Source organism: Aulonocara stuartgranti, assembly GCF_965226115.1.
Source record: "Aulonocara stuartgranti genome assembly, chromosome: 11".
Classification (NCBI taxonomy): Eukaryota; Metazoa; Chordata; class Actinopteri; order Cichliformes; family Cichlidae; genus Aulonocara; species Aulonocara stuartgranti.
Window position 1 is genome coordinate 28,167,320 of NC_138947.1, and position 22,326 is coordinate 28,189,645.

At 40.4% G+C, this 22,326-nt stretch overlaps 2 protein-coding genes across 4 annotated transcripts in view; both read right to left on the minus strand.

The window, feature by feature from the left end:
- LOC309717140 (myelin basic protein-like) lies at positions 1 to 14,287 on the minus strand. 3 transcript variants are annotated; one of them, XM_082551456.1, is made up of 7 exons: positions 14,167 to 14,287; positions 7,756 to 7,860; positions 7,046 to 7,072; positions 6,414 to 6,443; positions 4,658 to 4,741; positions 4,513 to 4,531; positions 1 to 1,353 (listed from the first exon to the last, which is right to left on the minus strand). In XM_082551456.1, the coding sequence occupies exons 1-6, from the start codon at positions 14,284 to 14,286 to the stop codon at positions 4,529 to 4,531; spliced, it is 369 nt and encodes a 122-aa protein (XP_082407582.1). In that variant the 5' UTR covers position 14,287; the 3' UTR covers positions 1 to 1,353; positions 4,513 to 4,528. The 3 variants fall into 3 exon arrangements, with proteins under 3 accessions (XP_082407582.1, XP_082407581.1, XP_082407583.1); XM_082551455.1 differs by lacking the exon at positions 4,513 to 4,531; XM_082551457.1 differs by lacking the exons at positions 4,513 to 4,531; positions 6,414 to 6,443; positions 7,046 to 7,072.
- Positions 14,288 to 14,419: 132 nt separating this feature from the next.
- The window catches only part of LOC309717139 (myelin basic protein-like), a gene marked incomplete at its 3' end in the record, with an annotated part of 54,521 nt that continues 46,614 nt past the window's right edge, over positions 14,420 to 22,326 (minus strand). Inside the window, exon 4 of the mRNA XM_082551454.1 lies at positions 14,420 to 14,709. Coding sequence (XP_082407580.1) covers positions 14,420 to 14,709 — 290 coding nt within the window. The remainder of the gene's footprint in view (positions 14,710 to 22,326) is intronic.

A 22,326-nucleotide genomic window follows, 5' to 3' on the forward strand; every position in this document is an offset into this window, starting at 1 on the left:
CTGGTTTTATATATTTATATATATATAGATATATATATATTTTTTAAATGTTTTATTCTCAGTTAAGTGGCAGGTCGTGTTTTATTACACATACAGTAATGAGGAGGAAGTTTACATTCATTCTCAGGGTCCTTTCAGAACAAAGAAAAACAACACAGCTCTCAGAAGGCTCAAGCAAACAGGGGGCGGGTGGGGATGCTGCAGATCACACGTGGCTGCTTTTGGAAGATGGATGGAACAGCACAAAACTTCTTCTTTTTCTTGTTTGTTTTTTTACAGAAAACTCACAAATTGTCAAAAAGAACAAAAACACCTCATAATGTGTCATTACAAAGTTAGTTACAGAGCACCTTTTTGAAATTGTGTGTTTTTTATTATCCACATGAAGGAAAAACAGCACATTGTATTTGGTAGTCAGGAGGAAAGGCACTTATTGTTGAGCTTTATTTTTTAATGAATTCAGTTTACAGTATCTGTGCCAAACAGGAGACAGAAGCAATGAGATGAGGAGACTTACAGTACACTAAAGCACTGAAGAAAGGTCTGAATGTGGCATCGTGATTCAGATTCAAGGTTTTAAAAAAGGTGGAAAACTGCACTGTTATGTGTGGACAGGTAGATTAGTCATTATCTCATAGACTGAAAGAGACTACAGGAGAAACTCAATTTAGAAAATTTAGAAACTTTTACAACAAAACTCCAGATTCAGCCTTAGGTCCTATGATGACAAACGCAGATCAACGTACATGTAGGACAGGACGCTTAACTTAAGTGACGTAGACAGCGTGACGAGACAGAAAACCGCTCTTTTCTAAAACAGAAGTCACCCGGTCTTTTCACCCGGACTTGCACCGGCCCTAACCTTCAGCTCTCCGGGTCTGCTTCAGTTTTAGCCACCTTGTGTTAGAAAGAAATACATGGAGACATCCACAGAAACCCAAATACACGTAAATATAGAGGGGTGGGGGCGTTCAGGCTGCACATGTGAGCGGCTTCGGGATCAACTTCAGCAAACGGTTCACACCGGTGATGATGACTGCATAGACTTAGCACAATGCAATGCAGGGAAAGGAGGGAGGAGACAGATTGTGTCGCTATCTACCAGCCAAAAGAGTGTTTGGGGCGGGGGGGGGGGTGGAAAGAAATGAGGGATTTAGTGAGCATTACAGTGTTAACAGAGGTGGAAGGGAAGGTGAGTCTAAGGGATGACTAAGATTTCCTCGTTTTCTTCCTCTCTTTTTTTTTTTTTTTTTTTAAACACCCCCCCGTGCTCTTGAACGTCTTCCGTCGTGCTGTTGGAAGGGGCTGTACAGATGGACCTCAGCGTTTGGCTGGAGAAGCACTCCTGCTTCCCTGCATAAGACAAGACACATGATGAAAATGTGCACATGACATGTCGGCTTCAGCACTAAAAGAGAGCCCTCCGGTCATTTTGCACAGAGTGTAATTACAGTATTCACTTAAGCACTTTGCAGACAAATCCACGAATAGATCATTCAGCTAATAACTTCTGAATGAAAAAAACAGCCTTCACTGTGAATGACGGTCATTATAAACCATCAGCCTTGTGAAAAGATAAGCTGCCCAGATAAGTTGCTGTTTCTCTTTTGAATACATGATTTCATCAGCTTTCCCATTAAGCCTGAAATTGACACACATTGATGAATTAACCAACCTTCAGGCTTTTTATCTCCCATACGTTCTCAAACTGAACAATGACCTTAACATTTGCTTGAAAATCTTATTAGCTAAAGTTAAAGTCATAAGCAATGTGTTAAGACCAATGTGTCACCCACCTGCATCTGGAAAACAAACTTCAATACAAGAGCAGTAAATTTAGGTCAGTGTAATGAGTAATATGACAAACTAACCACCTCCTCTGGCCAGTTTCAATTCATTTTTTATATAAATGCATTTATATAACAATGTAGCTGAGATATGCAACTGTTTCCATGGTCTAAGGAGCTTGGAAAGAAAAGCGTTTCACCTCTCATCCGAGAAGCTTCTTCAGTTCTAGGGTCAAATGGTGGAGAGTCCCAGATTTAAGCTCAGTGTATTTCAGACCCAGCAACACACTCAGACAAAAACTGGTTCATCCGAAAGACAAAACTCCAAAACACAAACGTAACAATGTGGTGTATGCTGTACAGTGCAGCGAGGAATGCTCAGACCTCTACATTGGAGAGCCCAAACAGCCACTTCACAAGCGCATGGCACAACATAGAAGAGCCACCTCCACAGGACAAGACTCAGCAGTCCATCTGCACCTACAGGACAAAGGTCACTCTTTCGAGGATGCCAATGTTCACATTTTGGACAGAGAGGACAGATGGTTTGAAGGAGGAGTGAAATAAGCCATTTATGTCCACTGTGAGCGACCATCTTTGAACAGAGGCGGTGGTTTACAACACCAACTGTCTGCCATCTATAATCCAGTTTTGAGATCCCTTCCCAGACGCCTTAACGCCCACTCACACCCTGGGCTATCTGACCTCAGGAAATCACATGATAGGGTGGGGCCAGGTTTCATAATGAGCTCACCTGAAACCCTGGCTGATTGTGACCCACACCCGTTTTCATGCCTTGGCTCATGTGATTACGTAGAGGATCATCAGGGGGTCCTTTTGTCCCTCTGTGGGGGGAAACTCCCACTGGGTTTAAATCTGGGACTCTCCACCATTTGACCTTAGAACTGAAGAAGCTTCTCGGATTAGAGGTGAAACGTCTTCAAGCAACTTAAAGAAGTCCAGACGCTCCTTAGACTACGATGACCTGGATGACTGAGAACCTTCACAGAGATACTGTTTCCATAAAAAAAAAAAAAAAAGGATTTAGAATTATGAGAAAGTGTGTCAGAATCTAATATATTTAAGCAATGTTGTGCAATATGGCAAAGCTTCTGATTCTGAAGTAAAAGTGATTATGCAAGTGACAGATGTGAGTTTTAAAATGACACAAAGTAAAAAAAAAAATGTGAACGCCAAACAGAATTGTAAGAAAATGAAACAAAAATAGGGAAAAAGTCTGTGAAAGGTATCAGAAATGTAGTCAGAGTTTGTAAAAGCTGGGGCTCATCCAGCACAGAGGAAACATGAGAGCAGGATAGGTTGAAGATCGTTGGCCAGTTGCAAATACATTTGCTTTGTCATCTTCAAAGCAAAGATTTCCAGTCACCCATTGATTTTCATCCCAAAAAGAGTCCAGACTTACAGACTTTATTGAATTTTTTATTTTTTTTCCTGTCTCGCTTGTTCTTGTTCGTGCCTGCTACTCTGCCAGAAAAAGCAAGCAGAGCAAAAGGCATAAAGATTATTCAAATGAGACAAATCTTTACAGACTGCAGTAGGAGATAATCCTGCAATGTACAAGGCTTTTTATTCATAAAACAGCGGCTGCTGACTGCTCTAGCCATTTCACATGAAACTCGATATCTGTCCCGAAAGGGAGCGATGGTGTTCGGACTTAAAAAAATATCTTACTTCCATTTGGGCCTTGCTGACATTTATGTGTAGAAATGCTACTGTGACAGCACTAAGTCAACACTAATCAGCCTTATTAGGAAGATTCAAATGGAGCGTCCCAGGAGTGCGTTTACACTCTTGTAGCTCACTGACAACAATTTAGCACTACAGACATGCTGCCCAGGGGAAATTTGAATATCTCTCTACTAGCAGTAATCGCTAAGCTAAATAACAATCTCAGGTACAGTCAGAGTGGCTGGCTAATTAAATCCTGTCAGGAAATAACTAGCAGAGCATGAAGACTCACACTCCTCTTCAAGACGCACCAAAACAAATCTGGTTATTAGGAACTGCTCTGGAGGGGCCGTGAAGGCAGCAATGTGAAGCTGATGGTGAAAATATAAATGATGGTGAATATAAATTTTTTTTTAACATAACAGAAACATGCAATCAGCCAGTGCTAATCTATGGGATACGCATTAGTACAGACTTGGAACATTATTGCTGTCTGTCTATGTGACATTCATTAAAATTTTCTCAGCTTCTTTATTATTTTTGCATCAGTTCTCTCATCTGTTTGTAAATTACCTGCGTCTTAAACACCAGAGAATCACACAATAAAACACATTAACAGATGGAGGCAGCGGGAGATCAGCAGCTCCTATATTTTGGCTGCTAATGTGTTTTTTGTGCCAGTTAATACATTCCCGAACACAAAAAAAGGACTAAACTAAACTAAACACTGTATTGCTTGTCACATGATTAATGCCAGACCTTATTTTGTAACAGCATAAAAAAGGGGTTATATTATAAGCATTAGAAATAGTCCCAGCGAACCCTCATCAAAAGTGGATCTTCTGCATGATTATATCAGCGCTGGCGTAAAGCTTGTAGCGTGCACGATGAACAATTTTGTGTCTAAAAGCCTCTTATTATTCTGCTGCTGCCTGCTTTAGCAATGACATTACAATGGCTTCTAAGCATATCAATGCTGAACAAACGAGCAGCGACTCAAACTCAAGTATCCCTCCACCAAGTATCGGTTACTCACTCTGCTGCTGATATTATCACTGTGGCAAAGAAGAAGACAAGGCACGGAGAGGGATTAGGGAGAATCATTTTCTGTTTGCATTACTAGTGAAGAAAATCAGCATGAAGAAACAGAGAAAGCAGTGTGATTTTATTTATTTTTTTACCATTTTGAAGATCCTAGTCAGGGTGCCTTTGCCGTCCCCTGCACTGGCCTTCTTGCCTTTAGCAGACTGTGACTTCTGGGGGCCCTGGCAGTGGGAGGGAAGAATTAAAGTGTGTTAAAGGACTCTGCAGAAAGCTCAGCCATCTCTTAATCCTCTGATAGAGAGCCCTGAAGAAATTTCCAGCCCAGCATATGACAATGATAAATTCAGAGTTACAAGGGATGGTTTTCTTCGTGACAGATTGGTGTGCTTTCCAAAAATTGTGTAAATGTTTGCAGAATATGCTGCAATCCGCTGGTGAGGTTTTCATCCAAATATTTGAATTATGCATAAAACCATCAAGCAGCATATCCAGTTTTTGCTGATTATTTGAATGTCATTTCTTCTGTTTGATAAATAGAAGAGGACCATTCGTATTATCATAGGTGTTGACATTTAAAACTGCCCTGCATTGATGGATCGGTGTGCCTTTTAAAAACACCCCAAGTGCTGATTGTTAATCAGCATAATCAGTGTTTCATTCTGGTAATATTTCAGACACTAGGATGAAAGTCCTTGGACATTCTTTTCAAGTAGGTGTAAAAATGTAATCAACCCAACATACTGAGGACTGCTCTGAGAAAAGCAGTTAGGGACCGTCTGAAAATTACAGCAGGGAGCTGAGCTTAAATTAGGCTGTCCTCGCAACACATTCAAATCCTTTTACTCCATTGCCTTTATTCATGTACCACCCTTATGACACTTGACACATGATAAAAACAAAAACAAAGGCTTTTTCTAAAAGTGTAATTAAGCACTTTATTAGGTGCACCTTGCTACCAATAGTCAGGCAGTTTGTGGTGTTTAAACCAGGGGTCTCGAACACCAGGCCTTGAAGGCTGGTGGGCTGCAGGTTTTAGATGTCAGCACACCTGAATCAAATGATTAGTTCATTATCAGGCCTCTAGAGAACTTCAGGACATGTTGAGGAGGTAATTCAGCCATTTAAATCAGCTCTGTTGGATCAAGGACACATCTAAAACCTGCAGGACACAAGCCAGCGAGGCCTGGTTCGAGACCCCTGGTTTAAACAATGCCCAGTTGGTACTAAAGGGCCCAAAATGCACCAAGAAAATATTCCTCACATCATTAGACCATCACAAGCCTGAACCAGTTTTAGGTGTGCCTAATAATGTAGCTGGTGAGTATACTTGTGTAATAAATAACTATTTAAACAAATTTGAATACTCGTCTACCTCGGGTCCAAAGAACAACTTCATTCTCTCCCTTGCCAGTAATTTCTGCACAGCCCCTAAGCAAGTCTGCTTTTTCACTTTTACCCACAGTCATCCTGCTGCTGCTTCACATACATGATGGAGACATTAAATTAAATGCTTGCCAAATGAAGCAGAAGGCGGCCTCGCTTCAGTCGTTCTCAAAGTAATTTCGGAAATGCAACAAGGATGATGAAGAGGAGTAGGCCTGTGTTATCATGGATGCACAATATGCGCACATGATGTGGATGAGTCGGGCTGCGAGGTCACCAAATGGAACTGATATACTTTGAAAATGGACTTAAGTCAAGGAAGGAAATGAGGGCATTATCGCTGATGTATGGACAGATTATGAAGGCTTAAGTGGATGATGGAGAGTAAATGGAAAGAGAGCCACAGGCATCATGCTGAAGGCAGTTTGAGAAGATGAACTCAGCTTCCTTCAAGTTTAATTAGGCATGATACCTCCATTTGGATTTTTTTGTGTGTTTTAAACCACCTACCAGGCCTATCTTGGCTGCTAGTCCTCTCCACTGGGTGTGTAGAGAAGCGAAAGACAAAGACAAGAGATAGGAGAGAGAGGAGACAAATAGCAAAAAAAGGGTGTCTTACTCAGTGCAAAGGCGGGATGGGAAGGAGAGGAGGCAGGTAGGAGAGTCCATCCAGAGGGAAGGAGGGGAGTCACAGGGTCACAGAGGGGAAGGCAGGTGCACAGGAGGTGCAAAGGGAGGTAGAGGAAGGAGGAGCAAGGCAGATGCTCACATCGAAAAGAGCACAAATTTAGTGACATTTAGCAAGGAAAGCATTGCCCACAAAGCATAAAGCTGCACATATATGTTCCCCAAGGCTGTTTCTGCACATTTACACATCTCATCTGTATTTACTGTTTCAACTGATGCTCAACGAGTTGACCTTTACTACCTGAAACTGATTCTATTAGAAAACAATAAATAAAATATTACATTTTTAAAAAATGTACCTTTATTCAGTGTCTTTAGACCTTATGATACACCATAAAGATACACCATCCATCCTCTTAACTGCTTATGCACGTTAGGGTCTGTAGCCTATCGCAGCTGTCATTTCGAATCAAACATAAATGCAGAATCCTTTTAACAAAGTAAGAAAGACTCACCCTAGACTTGGGAGGGGCAGGGGACACCTGAAGAAGAGTTAATGACAGAAGGTAAGAAGGTTTTCACAGAGCGGTGGCCTGTTCCCGCCACTTGAATCGTTCATCACGTATAACGGCGAGCATATTAACGTCGACCTCAGCAAATGAGACGGTTCCAATTAAATAAACAGATCTTGTGACTACAAAATGCCATAATTGATAAAAAGGCGAATAGCCAATAAGAATTGGCACTTTATGTCGCGAGATGCTAAACGCACAATCTGGTCCACCAACCAGCAGCTGGCACTGTTCGATAAGTCCCACAATGGGGTGCAAAGACTGTTAACTGCAAGAACTTCTATTAAAGGCGATTACTTTGATTACTTTTAGGCGATTATCTTGATTTACTTTCTGTATCATACAAGTCCCTAAATCAAAGCGGGGTTTTCTCATGACATTTTCAACACCACCACTTCTGCAGTGTCATCAAATCGCTGCAAGGACTCAACTTTGTTTGACTCAACGTTATTTGACTCATTCTTCACGACGCAGGCGGAAAAGGCTTTTAGTTAGAGACCAAAGGAAGTAATAGGAGAGTAAAGACACAAATACTGAATAACAATGGAAGAAAAGCCCACGCTGACAAAAAACATGTCTGACTCAATGTGAAATGTCTGGTGTGAGAGGATATGAGTGTTTCTAAGGTACAGTTCACTTTAGGGATTACTCACAATCGTGCGGAAGAAATGGACCACGGCGTTCTCGGCCCCGCGCTTACGTGGGGAAGTTGCAGAAGCTTTCTGAGGGCCCGGGGAGAGAGCGCCTCGGAAAGAGCCCTGGAAAAAAAAGGGAAGGAAGCATAACAGTAATATGGCTTCACTGACCTTTACTCAGTGTCGCTAATAGTAAATGTCAGCAAGGTTGGGATTTCATGAATCTCTAATTTAGCCAATTGAAAATAATGTCACATATGGTGTTAACTACCTGAAACATGACTAATTTTAGTTTTAATTTTAGAGTGTTTCATAATGGACAGTGCTGCTGCATCAAGGTGTGAATGTCTTCACTCCTGAAAGTCGTGGTGTATTCAGAAGTGGCTGATGATATCATTGTGCAAAATCGTTGCACGTCACCTCATAACCTTTAGGGGCAAAACCTCTAGCCACAAGCTATTCAAAACAAAAATGGTACAAATGAGCTGTTGGAGTTGTCTGTGTTCTCCTGTCAAAGGGTTGATGTCAAAAATAAAGAGTAATTATCATCCCAAAGTAGAATTAAATGCAGCTAATTGCTTTAAAGTCATGCTTTAAAGGGTACATCGAGGTGACTTTTTATGCCTGTGTGAGAACTGTGGTGCATTTAAAATATTTAACTGATGGAAACATCACGGGGACACAAAAAGGTGGCAGGTGAAATGCATAAAACTAACACAAATAGCGGCAATAAGCAGCAACCCAGAGAAAAAGGAACAAAATTCATTTCCACCTACTCACTGTGTGCTAATGTTAGTGCGTTGATCAGTTTCAGTGACCCTACTAATGTAACAGGAAAACCTCTGTATGTGTGTGTGTGTGTGTGTGGGAGAGGAGGATTCACATCCATTACCTCACATCAAAGAACCTTAAGGTAACCAAAGGGGGAAAACTTTACTGCCAACACCATTACGCAATCTGAGAGCCATCTGGTGTCACACACACTAACTTTAATGGGTTTTGTTTAAAAAAAAAAAAAAAAAAAAAAAAAAAAGAAAAAAAAAAGAAAAAGAAAGAAAAAATGTAAAATTACAATAAAAACTTCCCAGAAACAGGGACGCCCTGTTTTTTTCTTGCATTTCCTCAGTGATGTCTTTGTGTGCTCTCTGCTGCTTCAGTGCTGACCCTTTAATGCTTATGTGTGAGTGGAGGTGTGAATGAAAAAAGTTGAGGAATTCGAGTGATCTCGGTGACTGAGAGGAGAAGAAAAAGTAAAAATTGGCAGGATTTTTGTTGCTATATCCTCATTTTCTGTCAGTTGCCCCCTTTGAGGAGAGTAAATCCTTTTCCTTTTGTTTTCTCTGTTTTGCTCTCTTCCATTTTCTTTATCATTTGGTGAAACATGTGCATAATAACTTCTGTAACTGCTCCTGTGAGTGCTTCATCTACATTTCAAATGAATATTACACATTAGTTTTGAGAAGACAAAAAAAAAAAAAAAAAAAAAAAAAACAGGGGGCGGGGTCGTCCATTAGTGCCTCTCCTGCTGTTAATGGAGCCATTCGACTCTTGAGCAAATGATATGGAGGCATTAAAACCAAGTTCCTGCAGTGGTTCTGTTCAGCTTCTGGAACTACTTTTTAAACTTAATTGGCATCTGAAAGAGAGGGCGGTTGCAATCACTGATAGCTTTATGTCTGAAGAGAAACGACATCAAGCAAGCAGGTGTGACGGAGTTTTTTTGGATTTGTGTGCTGCTTTCATTTAAGTGCCTGCTAAAGTTCCTTGAGATTTTAGCTCTTTGTGCCAGCCACTTTTCATGTTAAATACCTACATGTTTTTCTATTTCCATTCCTTAATTGAGACTGGACTGAGCTGCCATTATTGTTTTAATGAAATAGTTTGACATTTGTCAAATATACTCATGTTTATTTGTCGAGTCTTCAGAGCTCTAATTCATGCTAACTATGGCGATGTAGTTAAGAGACTACTAGCTTAGCACAAAGACTACCATGACAGTTTGAGGACTACAACAACTGTTTACTCGAGTTTTCAGTTTTGTTAGCTGGGCTAACATTATGTAAATTCAACCGTAAATTTTCATCTCTTTTGTAGCCTCTTCACCAGTCTACAACCATGCAATTTTGGCTCCCCCTTACCGGTTTTGTAGTGACTAAGCAAGGCAGCCATTTATGCAGCAGAAGCAGGTCGATGTTAGCCCGTTAGCTAGCAGCAAACCTAGCTTAATCCTGCAATAAAGTGGTCACTTGTCAAGAGCTTCATTACTTCTTTACGTTTTGTCATTATTGCCTATCCTGCCTTTAATAAGACTTACAAATATTCTATAATAGACTGTCTCTTTTTACCTATGAAATTATAAATGTGACTGGCACCTTACAAGATAACTGGTTACCATATCAAAACTAACCATATCAACAATAAAGTTAATATTTGGTTATTTGTAATTTGTAACTTACAAATTGTATTTTCTTTTTAAATTGTCAACCCACTGTGGTTATCACTTAGTACTCCGTGCAGCCTATGCAGTTTTTTTTTTCTTGTTTTAGAGCAACCAAAGTTGCAAGTAGCGTAGCATTCATTTGAATGTGGTTCCAAGTTTTGGGGAACATTTATTATTCATTTTAAATTCCAATAATGATCAGTATTACTATAATTTCACCACATTTAAAATTATAACCCACTTGTTTTTTAACTTAGCGGAGGTAAGAGCTGGAGGTAAACCAGCTACAGTAGCTACTACTAACAAAAAAACAAACAAGCCCAAAACAGAACAAACACATTTTTAAAGTCAAAATTACTTGTATTCAATAATCATTAGTCATAGTCAATAATACCAATTAATAGCAATACAAGACAATTTGTTTTTGTTTGTTTTAATTGAAACATCTTCAGTCCTTCCTCCCACCTCATGCTTTTCCACACACACACTTCCATTATTAGATTGATTATATTTGCTAAGTGGTGCATAACCCAAACACACAGAGGAAACATTTGAAATGCTTGTACATTCCCCCCCCCCCCCAAATCTCCTCAAAAGACAGCATTTGTTTTTAGTCTGCAGTAAGTTACTGTGCCACAGTGGCCGACTTGTTTCTTGGTCTTATAGTGCTGAACATAAACTTCTGTTTTCAATCAGCTTTAGGTAATCACTGAACTCAGCTCTGTTGTATTATCTTTTAATTTCATCTTCAGACTCATACAAACAATTCAATCCAGTTATCCATTACTTAGCTCCAAGTAGAAATAAAAAGTAGATCAGCTTTCCAATAACGCCTCATATTTATATGACTGACTGAACAGTTAAATATAGTATCTTGTCTTCTGGCTCAGCCTTTACAACCAAAAAGTATAGTTTAACATGATTTTTTTCCACCCTTATTTCCCCTCTGATCTGCAGTAAATACGAGTTGAACAGTTGTTAGAGCAGTTAAAATAATTTATTGCACTTAGAACTAGAAAGAGACATTGAGCCAAACACAGTTAAAACAAAAACAATGCGCTGATGTTGTTAAAGAGTTTTAATCAAGCAAATATCCAAAAAGCTTAAACAGGATCAGGTTAGGAACAGATCACCGGTCACAGCAGATACAGTTATTACAAAGGCATTACACAGCAGTGGATTATTGCTGGGCCACTGTTGTTTTAAATAAAATCTCAGACTGGATCATGGATCACATGAGAACCTGAGGTGAGCAAAGCAATGAGACAGGGGGTCGCAGAGCCCCTCTCCCCCATCCCAAGACACTGGCATTTAAGAGTCCTCAAAACATTGGGCTCCAACTGTGAGCAGTCCTGTAAAAAGCCTGACACTACTCCTGCACTAGAATATGACTCACTATGCATGTCATTCAGAAAATTAGGAGGCAAATTAAGACTTCATAATTATTCTCAGTTCTTTATGAGTCTTCATTTCTGCTTGAATAGCTAATGCTCATGCAAACGTAATTTTCTATCCAATTAGCACATCATTATCCCTGTTTGAAATAATCAAATCCCGTTACTATTCAGATGCAGATTAACTGCAGCTGTATTGTGTCCTAAGACCTGAGTTTGTTTTTTATGGCGTCTTCTCACAACTTTAGACTACTTGGGGACGGTCTTTATATCTTCTCAAAGCCCCGACTCAGGTTTAGATTGAAAAATATGTAAATAAATCAGACAGAAAGAACATTAATAAGCACGAGGGATCAGTGTGCAATAGACTCCACATCTGCCGGTATGAAAACAATTCAACTCTACTGAAATAAGCATGCATATTCACAATCCAACGAGAAACACTGAGACAATCTGTCTTACTAATACTGCAGCCCGCAAATCAAAGTATGCATCAGGAACGTCTGTGGAGAATCTGTGCACACAGACTAGATACTGAGATTCAAAAATATCTGTCTTTAAGAGGAAATCTTTCTGGAAAAATAAATGTTTGCAGCCAAAAATTAGTGCAGGTTTTTTTTTTTTTTTTCCTGTGTTGTTTGTTTTGCTAGAGGCAACAGAGGTGAGACCAACCTATCATTTATTTGAGATGTGAGCACTCGTTCATTTGAAGGCAAATCCTCGGTGAACACATAAATATATATTTATAGTTTGTCTTTTGTAGACTCGCCATCAATACGAGAAACAAGATACAATTTCATGGCCACGGCAAAAATGAGAGAAACCAAACAAACACGGCAGCGAATTAAGAGCTGACATTACATGAACGCTTCATAATTTGTTCTGTCGACACGTTCCCTTAATTTATTTTCCAAAGTAAAATAATGTCTGATCAGCTGAACAGGCTAGGGAAAAAAAAAAGAACTGTGATATATATATAGATATATATATATATATATAACCCCATTTTATCCTGAATCTTACACTGAAAACAATTTCATGGCTGGCATAAGGCAAAGGGAAAAATGCATATTTTCATGTTGTTCAATGATTTCTCTGCAGTTATTATGTGCCAAAGCACTCTGATTAGCACTCTGCGGGGTTAGAAGAGCTTTACAAAAGGAAAAAGCATACAATCAGAGAGATATTGTTGCCCCCAGGAATAAGCTCGCCATACCATATGATTCCTTTCAAACTATTATCATGTTTTCAGACAGCTGTCACAGTGAGTAGACGTGACTCGTGATGGATCATACAGATCAAGCGCACTTCCATTCCTTCTTTCTCAGAGAACTACATTGCAGGCTCAGCTTGCTGCAGTAGCATCATCAAGACAAGCAGATATACTCAGCGCTGTGTGGTAAACTCTCTGCGCTCATAAACCAGATTAGGTGCTGAAGCTTGGAATTTTCTATTTCGTCACCACCTCCAGAGGGCATCGCTGAATGGACCGAAAGCGAGTGGAGCCGGCTGAGCTGTGGCAACGCTGCCAAGACTGGTGCCAGGAGAATAAATGGAACATTTGCTATCACAAATGTTCAGACTATTGGCAGGCACTATAGCAACATATATAAAAAAAATGTTGTTGTTTTTTGTTTTTGTTTTAAAATGGGATTTTCTTTCTCTCTTTCTTAATTTTTTGAACAAAGTGGGCCTCACAGGAATACTGTTAAAGATTTGCTACTGTTCATAAAGGAGGTCATCTCAACAACATCGGAGTACATGGTTATTAGAAAGCAGCGCAGGCTCAGATGCTTCATAATCGCTCGCCTGCCAGACAAGCCTGTTCTTTCTTAACAGGATGCAGACTTGTATATTCCCAAACCTGGGATGATATTAAGCTCCTACACTAATATACTTATTTATATGCTAATACACTGTACATGTACTACTTGTTTGATCAGTTGTAGCATCATTTCATCCTCAACTTTGAAAGTGACTTAGCAGACTGTGGCAACGTGCAAACAGTAGTGAAGTACCTCCCTGTGGCTCGTTTATCAAATTATAGCTTAAAAATTTTTTTTACATACAAGGAGGTGAATTTCCCAGCTTATCATCACCATCATTGCAAAAAGTACCTGAACTGAGCTGTTCTCCAGTTTGACAAACGTTCCAATTAACAACAAGCTTAATGACAGCAACATGTGAAACACTATAACGTTACATCTAGAGATATTAGATCTGACTGAAGAGGAAAATGTTATTAATGTCAGTACCATTCAAATAAACAGAATAAAGAAATATTCTTAAATGGGTCAAAATCACAGCGTCTTTAGAATTAAAACAAAAAAACAAAACGAAGAAAATAACCCCCGCCCAAAGTCATTATCCAGTGTCGATTCAGGATCAGCCAGGTAATGTGAATCGCATGACAATGTCAGACTTTGGTTTAACATAAAATCAACAGTAAAACCAACACTATTATACATGACAGATATCTGACAACAGATTCTAACAATGTGTGTTAGCGAATCACAAGTAACAAGTGGTTCTGGGAGCCACTCTGCAGAACAAACTAAGGTACATAAGAAGGACTGAATCTCTTGGTTTCCTCACCTTGCCCTTCCTCTTCTTGTCCCCTCCAAAGAACTTTCCAATCTGATCCAGGAGGCCGGGGTTCTTCTTCCTCCGACCCAGGCCGAAGGCGGCCTGTGCAGAGCTGCTTGCGGATGCCATGGTTGTATTAGCAGTTGGTATTACGCTTGTGTTTGTCAAATGTGGGGTTCTTGCGTCTCTCTTAAATGAGAGCCGACAGAGGAGGAAAAAGAAAAAAATAGAGGAAAGGGAGGGGAGGAAAAAAAAAGCTAGCCTAATCTAGGTCCTGTTCTTGGCTCTCCGACCCGCACTCTGAAGCCGCTCCGCTGTGCTCCTGGATGGTCTGCAGCTCGTCCGATTCGGAGGGTCGGTCTTTGAAGGTGTTGTCCTCTCGGCCCGGGGCATCTCGGGAGAAGAGGCGGACCAGGTGGGGGCGTGGTGTGGCAGCGTCAGGGTCAGCTGTACTGGCGGGGCTCCAACACTGGTGGGGGTCTGTGGAGTCAGTCACCGCTGGCTTCTCCGAGACGCAGCCATTGTTCTGGTTTGCATCTGCCTCACTCAGGCCTGCGCGAGAAACAACAAGGGTCATCTATGGGCTTGGGCCTGCATGGCACACAACAAACCCAGAGCAGCACAATGGCTTCTTTTGATGAGAGCAGGGCCTTCCTGCTGCAGCGAAGACCAACAGAGCTAATACAATTTACATGTTAGCTGCAATGAAACCAACCAGTGAGCTGGAAAAGGTGTGAATGAGACATGAGTAACTGAAAGATGTTCAGTAAGTTAACTACTCCCTTCTCAGGGGCTCTTACCACATTGTGGGCTCTACTTGTATGCTGTAGTAGGTGGGATCACTAGTTTTGACTCAAACACAAGTAATTAGACTCTTGATTTTTATTTTGCAATAATTCAACTATTTCACTTTACAAGAGCAGTTTTAAAACAATCACTCTGAAACTTGACAATGGCAACGGATTATCTTCCCATCGTGGCACTTTTTCGCTTCAACTCAGGGGCGGCTCTACGGGGGGCAATCCCCCTCCCCCCTGCTGTAGAGCCTTGCCCCCCCCCACACACACTCTCTGAATCGTCCACTTTGACAGCTATCCGTTAAACTGGCCAGCTCCCACAGCAGAGGACATCCAGTGCATTCCTCCGTCCAAAACAATACGCACACTGTACTGACAGAAATGGTGTAGCACTACACCAGAGAATCTGCATGCTAATGCTGGCTGAAACAGTGGTCTTTTGTCACAGCTGCATAGTTATTACAAATAAACAAAGGGCCCACTGTCACTAAAATAACTCCTATAAGTATGGATTTTCAGCCCGATGCACGGTGACACTTATCCGATTTAGGACCCGAGAGCTACCAGGCTGCTGGCTGTGGGTATAGAGCAAGTTTGGATCTAGTCTATGCAGAAGTTAAGCTTTGATTTACCACAATTTTAGGTGGAATTACTTCTACAGAAACACATCCAATGAATCTTCTTTTCTTCTGGAAGATTTACATCTCGTGAATCACTTAAAGATCAATTGAAAGATGGGTCATTCCATCATCCATTATTCCGCCTATTTTAACAAGCCAATACTCAGACATTTATTGATGTATCCGTCCCAAATTACAGATCCTGATTAATTATAATGGTAACAAAGACCAGTGAAAATTTTCAGGCTTTTATCTTTATTAGTTTAAAAAAAAAAAAAAGTATATTCACATTCAAACATCGTCTCAGATCTCAGAAAAAAAGTGAAAGGGGTACATTTTGTTCTTACTTACAGCTTTTAAGACAGACTGACACATAATGATGATCAGCCTCTCACCCAGCTTTTTAAAGACAAAACATAAATGCCTATACACACTGCTTTTGATTGTGTCTGTCCAAAAGGTTTTGCAATAAAAGTCTCACATCACCATAGAGAAAGAAAGAAGCTGTTTTAAAAAAAAAAAAACCAAAAAAAAAAAACACCACCATTTCTAAAATGACGTTTAAAGTGCCTTATTAAACAGATCTAATAATGCAGGTATTTTGCTACCAGTGCTGCTTTTTCATCACTTATTCAATCCCAATACTTTCAGGTTGCCCAGTTACCTCTAATACCCTTGCAATTTAATGCCAGGAAAGGTGTGAGAGCCTCTGAAGAAAGCCATATCCTTTAAAAGGCCATTTTGAGAAAGCAAGGCCCTGTAATCTAATAAAAATCTTTCAGGCATAACATTTGCTTTAAGGCAGGTGAGACATCCAGTTCAAAGACCTCTTATAAAGAGTTTATATTAGCTACAGAAATACTTACGAATAAATAAAATGTGCAAAAAAGGTCTAGTCAAATACGATGCAGCTCATATTAAAGCCAAAATTGCCACAACAACCTATTCACTGTATTACTCTCATTTTTTCCTTAGGAAAAAACAAAAAAAAACAAAAAAAAAAACAGGCTGCTTTAAGTTGTAGTCCTAGCACTGATCCAGTTCTTCACCACCAAATTGGTGTGAGGCCAATAGCCTGTGTGCTGTTACTACAGTTTGTTCACATATGCAGCCAATAGTAAGGCTCAGTGTAACTCTGTGTTTGAGGTGCTGTATTGATCTGTGGCATTTCCAAAGGAAAGTCTTAGTCATCTCATTTGCTTGAAGCACCAAATACATACTGCACTACGACAAAAAATGATTTTTAGATTGTTTTTAGATTCTTATCTACAACAAGAATACCATCAGGGATCCATTTGATGGCCTTCAAATTCTGCAGCATTGCAATGACCTGAAAGTTAGAGCCAGATACCATAAGAAATTTCCTCACAGGCATGAGCAATAAGCAACAACAAGCCCCGGGTGCTGGAGTAGTGCTATATATGATGGATGTAGCCACTTATGCCATACATTGGCTTTTTGACTTAGTTTCACATTTTGTTCTTTTTTTCCCTGTCCATTTTTAAACCTAATGGTAGTGGTGGGAGATATATCGAATATACTCGATGTATTGCGAATTCTTCCACGTGTGATGGTTAAAATGGCTTTAGCGTAACCATCGAGTATAAATTGCCAGGGAAATATTGAGCTGTTTGCATCTAATTCACTGTGAGTTTTCTTTCCCCAACATCCAGCGAATGCATCCCAACTCTAAAATTTTCTACCTAGCATATAAACACATACTGAGCATGCATGTAAAAAATATGGCGACAGCGGGAGTTTCAGACGAGTGAGGGAATGAGACCCTCTGTTGTTTGGATTTCCCTCTTGAACAAAATGTTATATATCACACAAAGCAGGGATAGTATATTAAAATGCTCAACAGGTTTTGTGGTATCAGTTATTGCACAGCAAACTGCAGAATTAATAAGACTTTTTTTTTGTTTTGTTTTTTTTAGTGGTCTGCCCATGAGGCCTTTTAGATTTCCATCATCTGCTTTTTTCCTCAGCACAGTGGTGCTGGCATCACCTAACGCAATACCAAGAAAATACAAATTACACTGAATAATATCCTGACGTGCAGTAACTGCAGGCAATAACATGCCAGCATAGTATTAACTACATGTTCATCTTATATTACCAGAAATAAGGTTGCATGCTTGTGAGTAAGAGCTTAATTAGTGAACTCCGTGTGTGCTTATGACAGCTGGATAGCACACATGTGGGTGACTGACGGGGCTGTTGATCAATGCTGATGACTCAGAGATTACTGAACCAATATGTTGGCATTTGAAGCCAATCTGGACTCACTCAACAAACCATACTCTGGTGGACAAACACACCCCCTCCTCCCTAACATGCAGACATATCATCAGCTGCCTAATGATGAAGGGTAGAAGATGACAAAGTGACGTGAACCCATTTGTTTAAGTCCTAAACTGTGAAAATGTTATTGTTACCATTCAATGATCGATCATCGTCACCTTTAAGTGGTTCTATTGGATCTCTTATGAGATAAGGCTGTTTTGTGTCCATTACCATTCTGCGTACAGTGGAGCAGACTGCCATCTGTGTTTTTGATCTACCTTAGTCTTCTATTTGATCAAACAACAGCCGAGGCAAAAAGCCATCAATTGTGATTGTGACCTGCTGCTTTCATTTTGTCTACTGCTTATTTTGCACCCTATTATCATTTGTCTATAAAAAATTAAACTGCTGAAAGAGTCTTTCTGAAAGATTACCAGATTGCTTTGGACACACGGTTTTAGCTCAACGAACAAAACATGCTGAGAGTGAAATTAGATGGACGTTAGATAGAAGATTTTGATTTAAAATCCCCCAAATTCATATTAAGTTGTCAAATTTAATTGGGAGAAGAAACAGGACACTATCCTGCTGTATAACTACTTGCACAACAGTGGCCCATGGAACTGCAATTAAAGTAATAGAACAAGCTCAGAATCCCAGGTAATGAAGCTGGGAAGACAAGATGTCCTTGTTAGCTAGCTTGTCAAATATCTGTGTTCTCACAGATTTTCGGTAACTTTTCTGCGACATGTTCACTGATAATTCCTTGCTGTCAAGAAGTATTACGTTCAGCTCGCACAGTACTTCTAAACAAGCTGAACTGTAGGTAAATGCTTTGAAGGCCTCTAGTTTCAGCTGCTAGGTCACTGACGGCTGAGCGACAGCGTGAACTCTGACATTTTAGCGAATCCCAGGCTCTTCATCTAAATACAGAATGACTTGTTTCTTCCAGGATTCAATCTACCCTTTAATAGCATTTTCCGGGAGTCGGTGACTCAATCAACACCTAAGAAATATCCTTCAAACACCTCGCCAATTCCATTGATTGCAACTGTCTGTGCCGCTCAGTCTGACAACTAGTTTGATTTGAAGTCACAGAAAAGTTGGAGCAACAAAGTGCTTCTTTTCATGTTTGAAGAGAAGAGAATCAAGCAATTCATGTCATAGTTTCTCCCCCATGTAGTCTTTGACTATATTAAAAACTTTTTATCCAGCTGCGTGGCTACACCTGAGACGACACGACATATCCAGCAGTATGATGTATAGCAGGGTGGAGAGAAGCAAGCATCTGCTGAAAGCATGCTCACTTCACCATGTTGGCTTTTTTTCATAAATACTGCATTTATTCATGGTTTGAAGACGGGAGATAATGAGAACTCCTCAAGCCCTACCATCAATGCTTCTGCCGAGGGCTCCTTAAACCACTGCAGAGGAACCAGTGAGTAATGTCAGACTGCTGTGCATGCTCTTTCAAATATATCACTCTAGGTTTTTGCTATTTTCCTTGCATTAAGAGATGCTCGTCTTATTCAAAATAAACTTTTCATCTTTAGATATGTCATCTTTAATACTTCTCCACACCAGCTTCAAGATATCCCGATGAAAATTTAGGTGACAAAAGTGCCTAGATGGGCGGGTAATGCTGGTGAAGTTACAGGTGTCCCTTCCCACCTTTGAAATCTCTGATTATTGTGACATGAACAATTACCATCACCACCTCTGCTTCCTGCAGGATCTACATTCAGTAGTGAGGTAAAGACAACTGGCCTGTCTGATCTGTTCAATGAAGAAATTCAGCACCGTGCAAGAGGCGAAATTTCAGCATCTAGAAGGAGGAAGGCATGCAGGGAGTGGGCCTCAATCTCCTCATTTTTCCTCCTCTTCCTCAGTGTGAAGAGGATGTGCAGCCAAGCATCTGGGACAAGAACAAGGACTGTGGTGGGACTGAGGCACGGGAAGCATTCCTCTGAAAAAACATCCATCGCTATGTGGCCCCGGACCAACCCTCCTACCCAGGGGCAAAAATCTATCTGCTGCTGCATTGATGGTGGATCTGAAGCACCCACAAGCTAAGAGCGGGAAAAAAAGACGTCCTCTGTCTCTGTAACCCCCGCTGGCATTCAGGGCGTTAGTCTTCCAGAGATTTCCCTAGCAGAGATAAGCAGTAGAACCATTCCCTGATTATCCAAGCCATGTTCATGACCTCCGAACTTCACTTGAAACAGTGATTTTAAATGGAAAAGAACTTCATCCTGGGGAAACAATGCACATTGCTGTTAAGCTCGAGTGATTATAAATCAACATGAGATATAGCTTACAGTCTTTCACTCCAGTGAACACATAGGGAGCAACTCAGGTTTCAGTGTTTTGCCCAAGGATACTTTGGGATGTAGACTGAAACATCCAGGAATTAAACCACCAACCACTTACTGGAGGCAGTCCCTAAAAGTCATACATGCAAATGTTAAAAACGAGCCTTTCTATAATGTTAACATGTTCCACAAATGTTTTCGCTGTCTCTAGATACTTCCCCTTCATTTCAGCTGTAGTGAAACTATTACTTTTTATACTGTATATCTCAACTGTTTAAGTTATATTATAGCTTAAAGTTATGATTGCGTCCTAAAAGAGACTCAAAAGAGCCGCTTAGCTTCTTTAGGCCCATTTTTGCCATCCAAAGTTACCATCACATTTAACACCAAACTTAACACTAAATCTTATAATCTCAGGTTGAACATCATGTTAAATGTTTGGTCACATACAGCTCACAAACCAAAATAAATCTGGCAACAACCATGCCAAATTAAAGTGTATTGAGTGTGCACTTAGCTGTAGCATTTAAAAATTCAAATCGCAGTAAACTCATGTGAAGACTGGTGTTTTGATAAAGAACTATATCTGCCATGCCAGACGTGTTTGTGGAGGATGAGGTTTTCCCTGGCAGCCACTATGAATGGCTGTCTCTAGTATGACAGAGAGCCAGCACACAGAGCAGCTCAACATGGGTTGATGCCATCAGCATAGTGCTCAGGGACATTTCCTCACCCATGGAGAGGCCAAAACACATTTATAGATACACACATTTCAGCAAGGGAGTGAGCATGACTAATGTCCCGGACTCATAAGCCAGCTGGATGCTTGAGGCTTGAGATGAGACATTACACTCCAAAAACAAACCTGAGACAAACCTCAAACAAACAGGACCGACATACTCTGAAACACTCTGCTCTGCCGAGCGCCCAAGACCTCAAAATCCAAATGTCACCATAATGAAGATGAACTCTATGTGTGGAAGAGCACCAGTGCTAGTTTTTATGCACCTGAAAGCATTTTCAGTATTTTTTATAAGAATCTGTTGCTAAAAATAACCACAGTAGACTAAATGGAACAGAAGGTTATGAATCCTATATAGCCATCACCAGTGCTGATAATATGATATCAGTTTTCTCCTTTCTCTCACAGCAGAACTATTTTCTTTAGATAGATAGGAAGATAGACAGATAGACCTGCTGTAAGGATTTCTTAAACTAGATCTAAAAGAAAGTCCTGGTTTACCCCCAAAAGGCTTTTTCTAGTTCAGGTAGTTCAGACAGTCTGTATGAGAAAAAGACATCTAATAACTGCAGTTTCTTACATTAAAATAAAGCAGACTGTTCCCAACACAGTTTAGATCAGGGGTGGGGAACTCCAGGCCTCAAGGGCCGGTGTCCTGCAGGTTTTAGATAGCACCCTTGGTCAACTGACTAGTTCATTACCAAGCCTCTGGAGAACTTCAAGACATGTTGAGGAGGTAATTTAGCCATTTAAATCAGCTGTGTTGGATCAAGGACGCCTATAAAACCCTTGAGGCCTGGAGTTCCCCACCCCTGGTTTAGATCATAGACTACAAATCTGAAATATCACACTTTGCATCCAATTTCCACAACCATCTCCAGGGTTTACAGAGAAAGTTACACTGTAAGAACACTGACCAATGTTCGGGTGGTTTCTTCCAGCAGTATAAAACATCATGTCATAAAGCTCAAGTCATCTCAAACTGGTTTCTTGAACATGGCAATGTACTCAAATAGTCTTCACAGTCACCAGATTTCAATTCAGCACAGCGCCTTTGCAACTCCACTCCACTGTGCCACACCAACATGTCAATATCGACCAAAATCTCTGATAAATAAGGCAGAAGTGGGCCCAACTGCGTAATACCAAGGTGTGCATAATAAAGTATCCAGGGAGTGTGTGGGGGTGATTTAGGATAAGAAAAAAAAAATCCTAGAGCTGTAAACCAATCTAAAGTGTGATTATCTACTGTATTAGAATAGAGCATTTGATTTACTTCTGGAAGTTACAGTGCTTGTGTCTTGCATGGAGGAGGTTCAGCAAACAGCTTAGAGAAGCAATAAAAAAGCAGATCATAAAAAAAGCACTACACAAACAACATTTGGCAGTGATTAGAGCTGCACACAACCACA

Excerpts from the sequence above, each read along its gene's own strand:
- LOC309717140 (XM_082551455.1), bottom strand. The coding sequence starts at position 14,286 with ATGGCATCCGCAAGCAGCTCTGCACAGGCCGCCTTCGGCCTGGGTCGG. Across the intron at positions 6,444-7,045 it reads CTGCCCCTCCCAAGTCTAGG|TGGAGAGGACTAGCAGCCAA; the intron begins GTGAGTCTTTCT and ends CTACACACCCAG. Across the intron at positions 4,742-6,413 it reads TAGCAGCCAAGATAGGCCTG|GGCCCCCAGAAGTCACAGTC; the intron begins GTAGGTGGTTTA and ends TCCCACTGCCAG.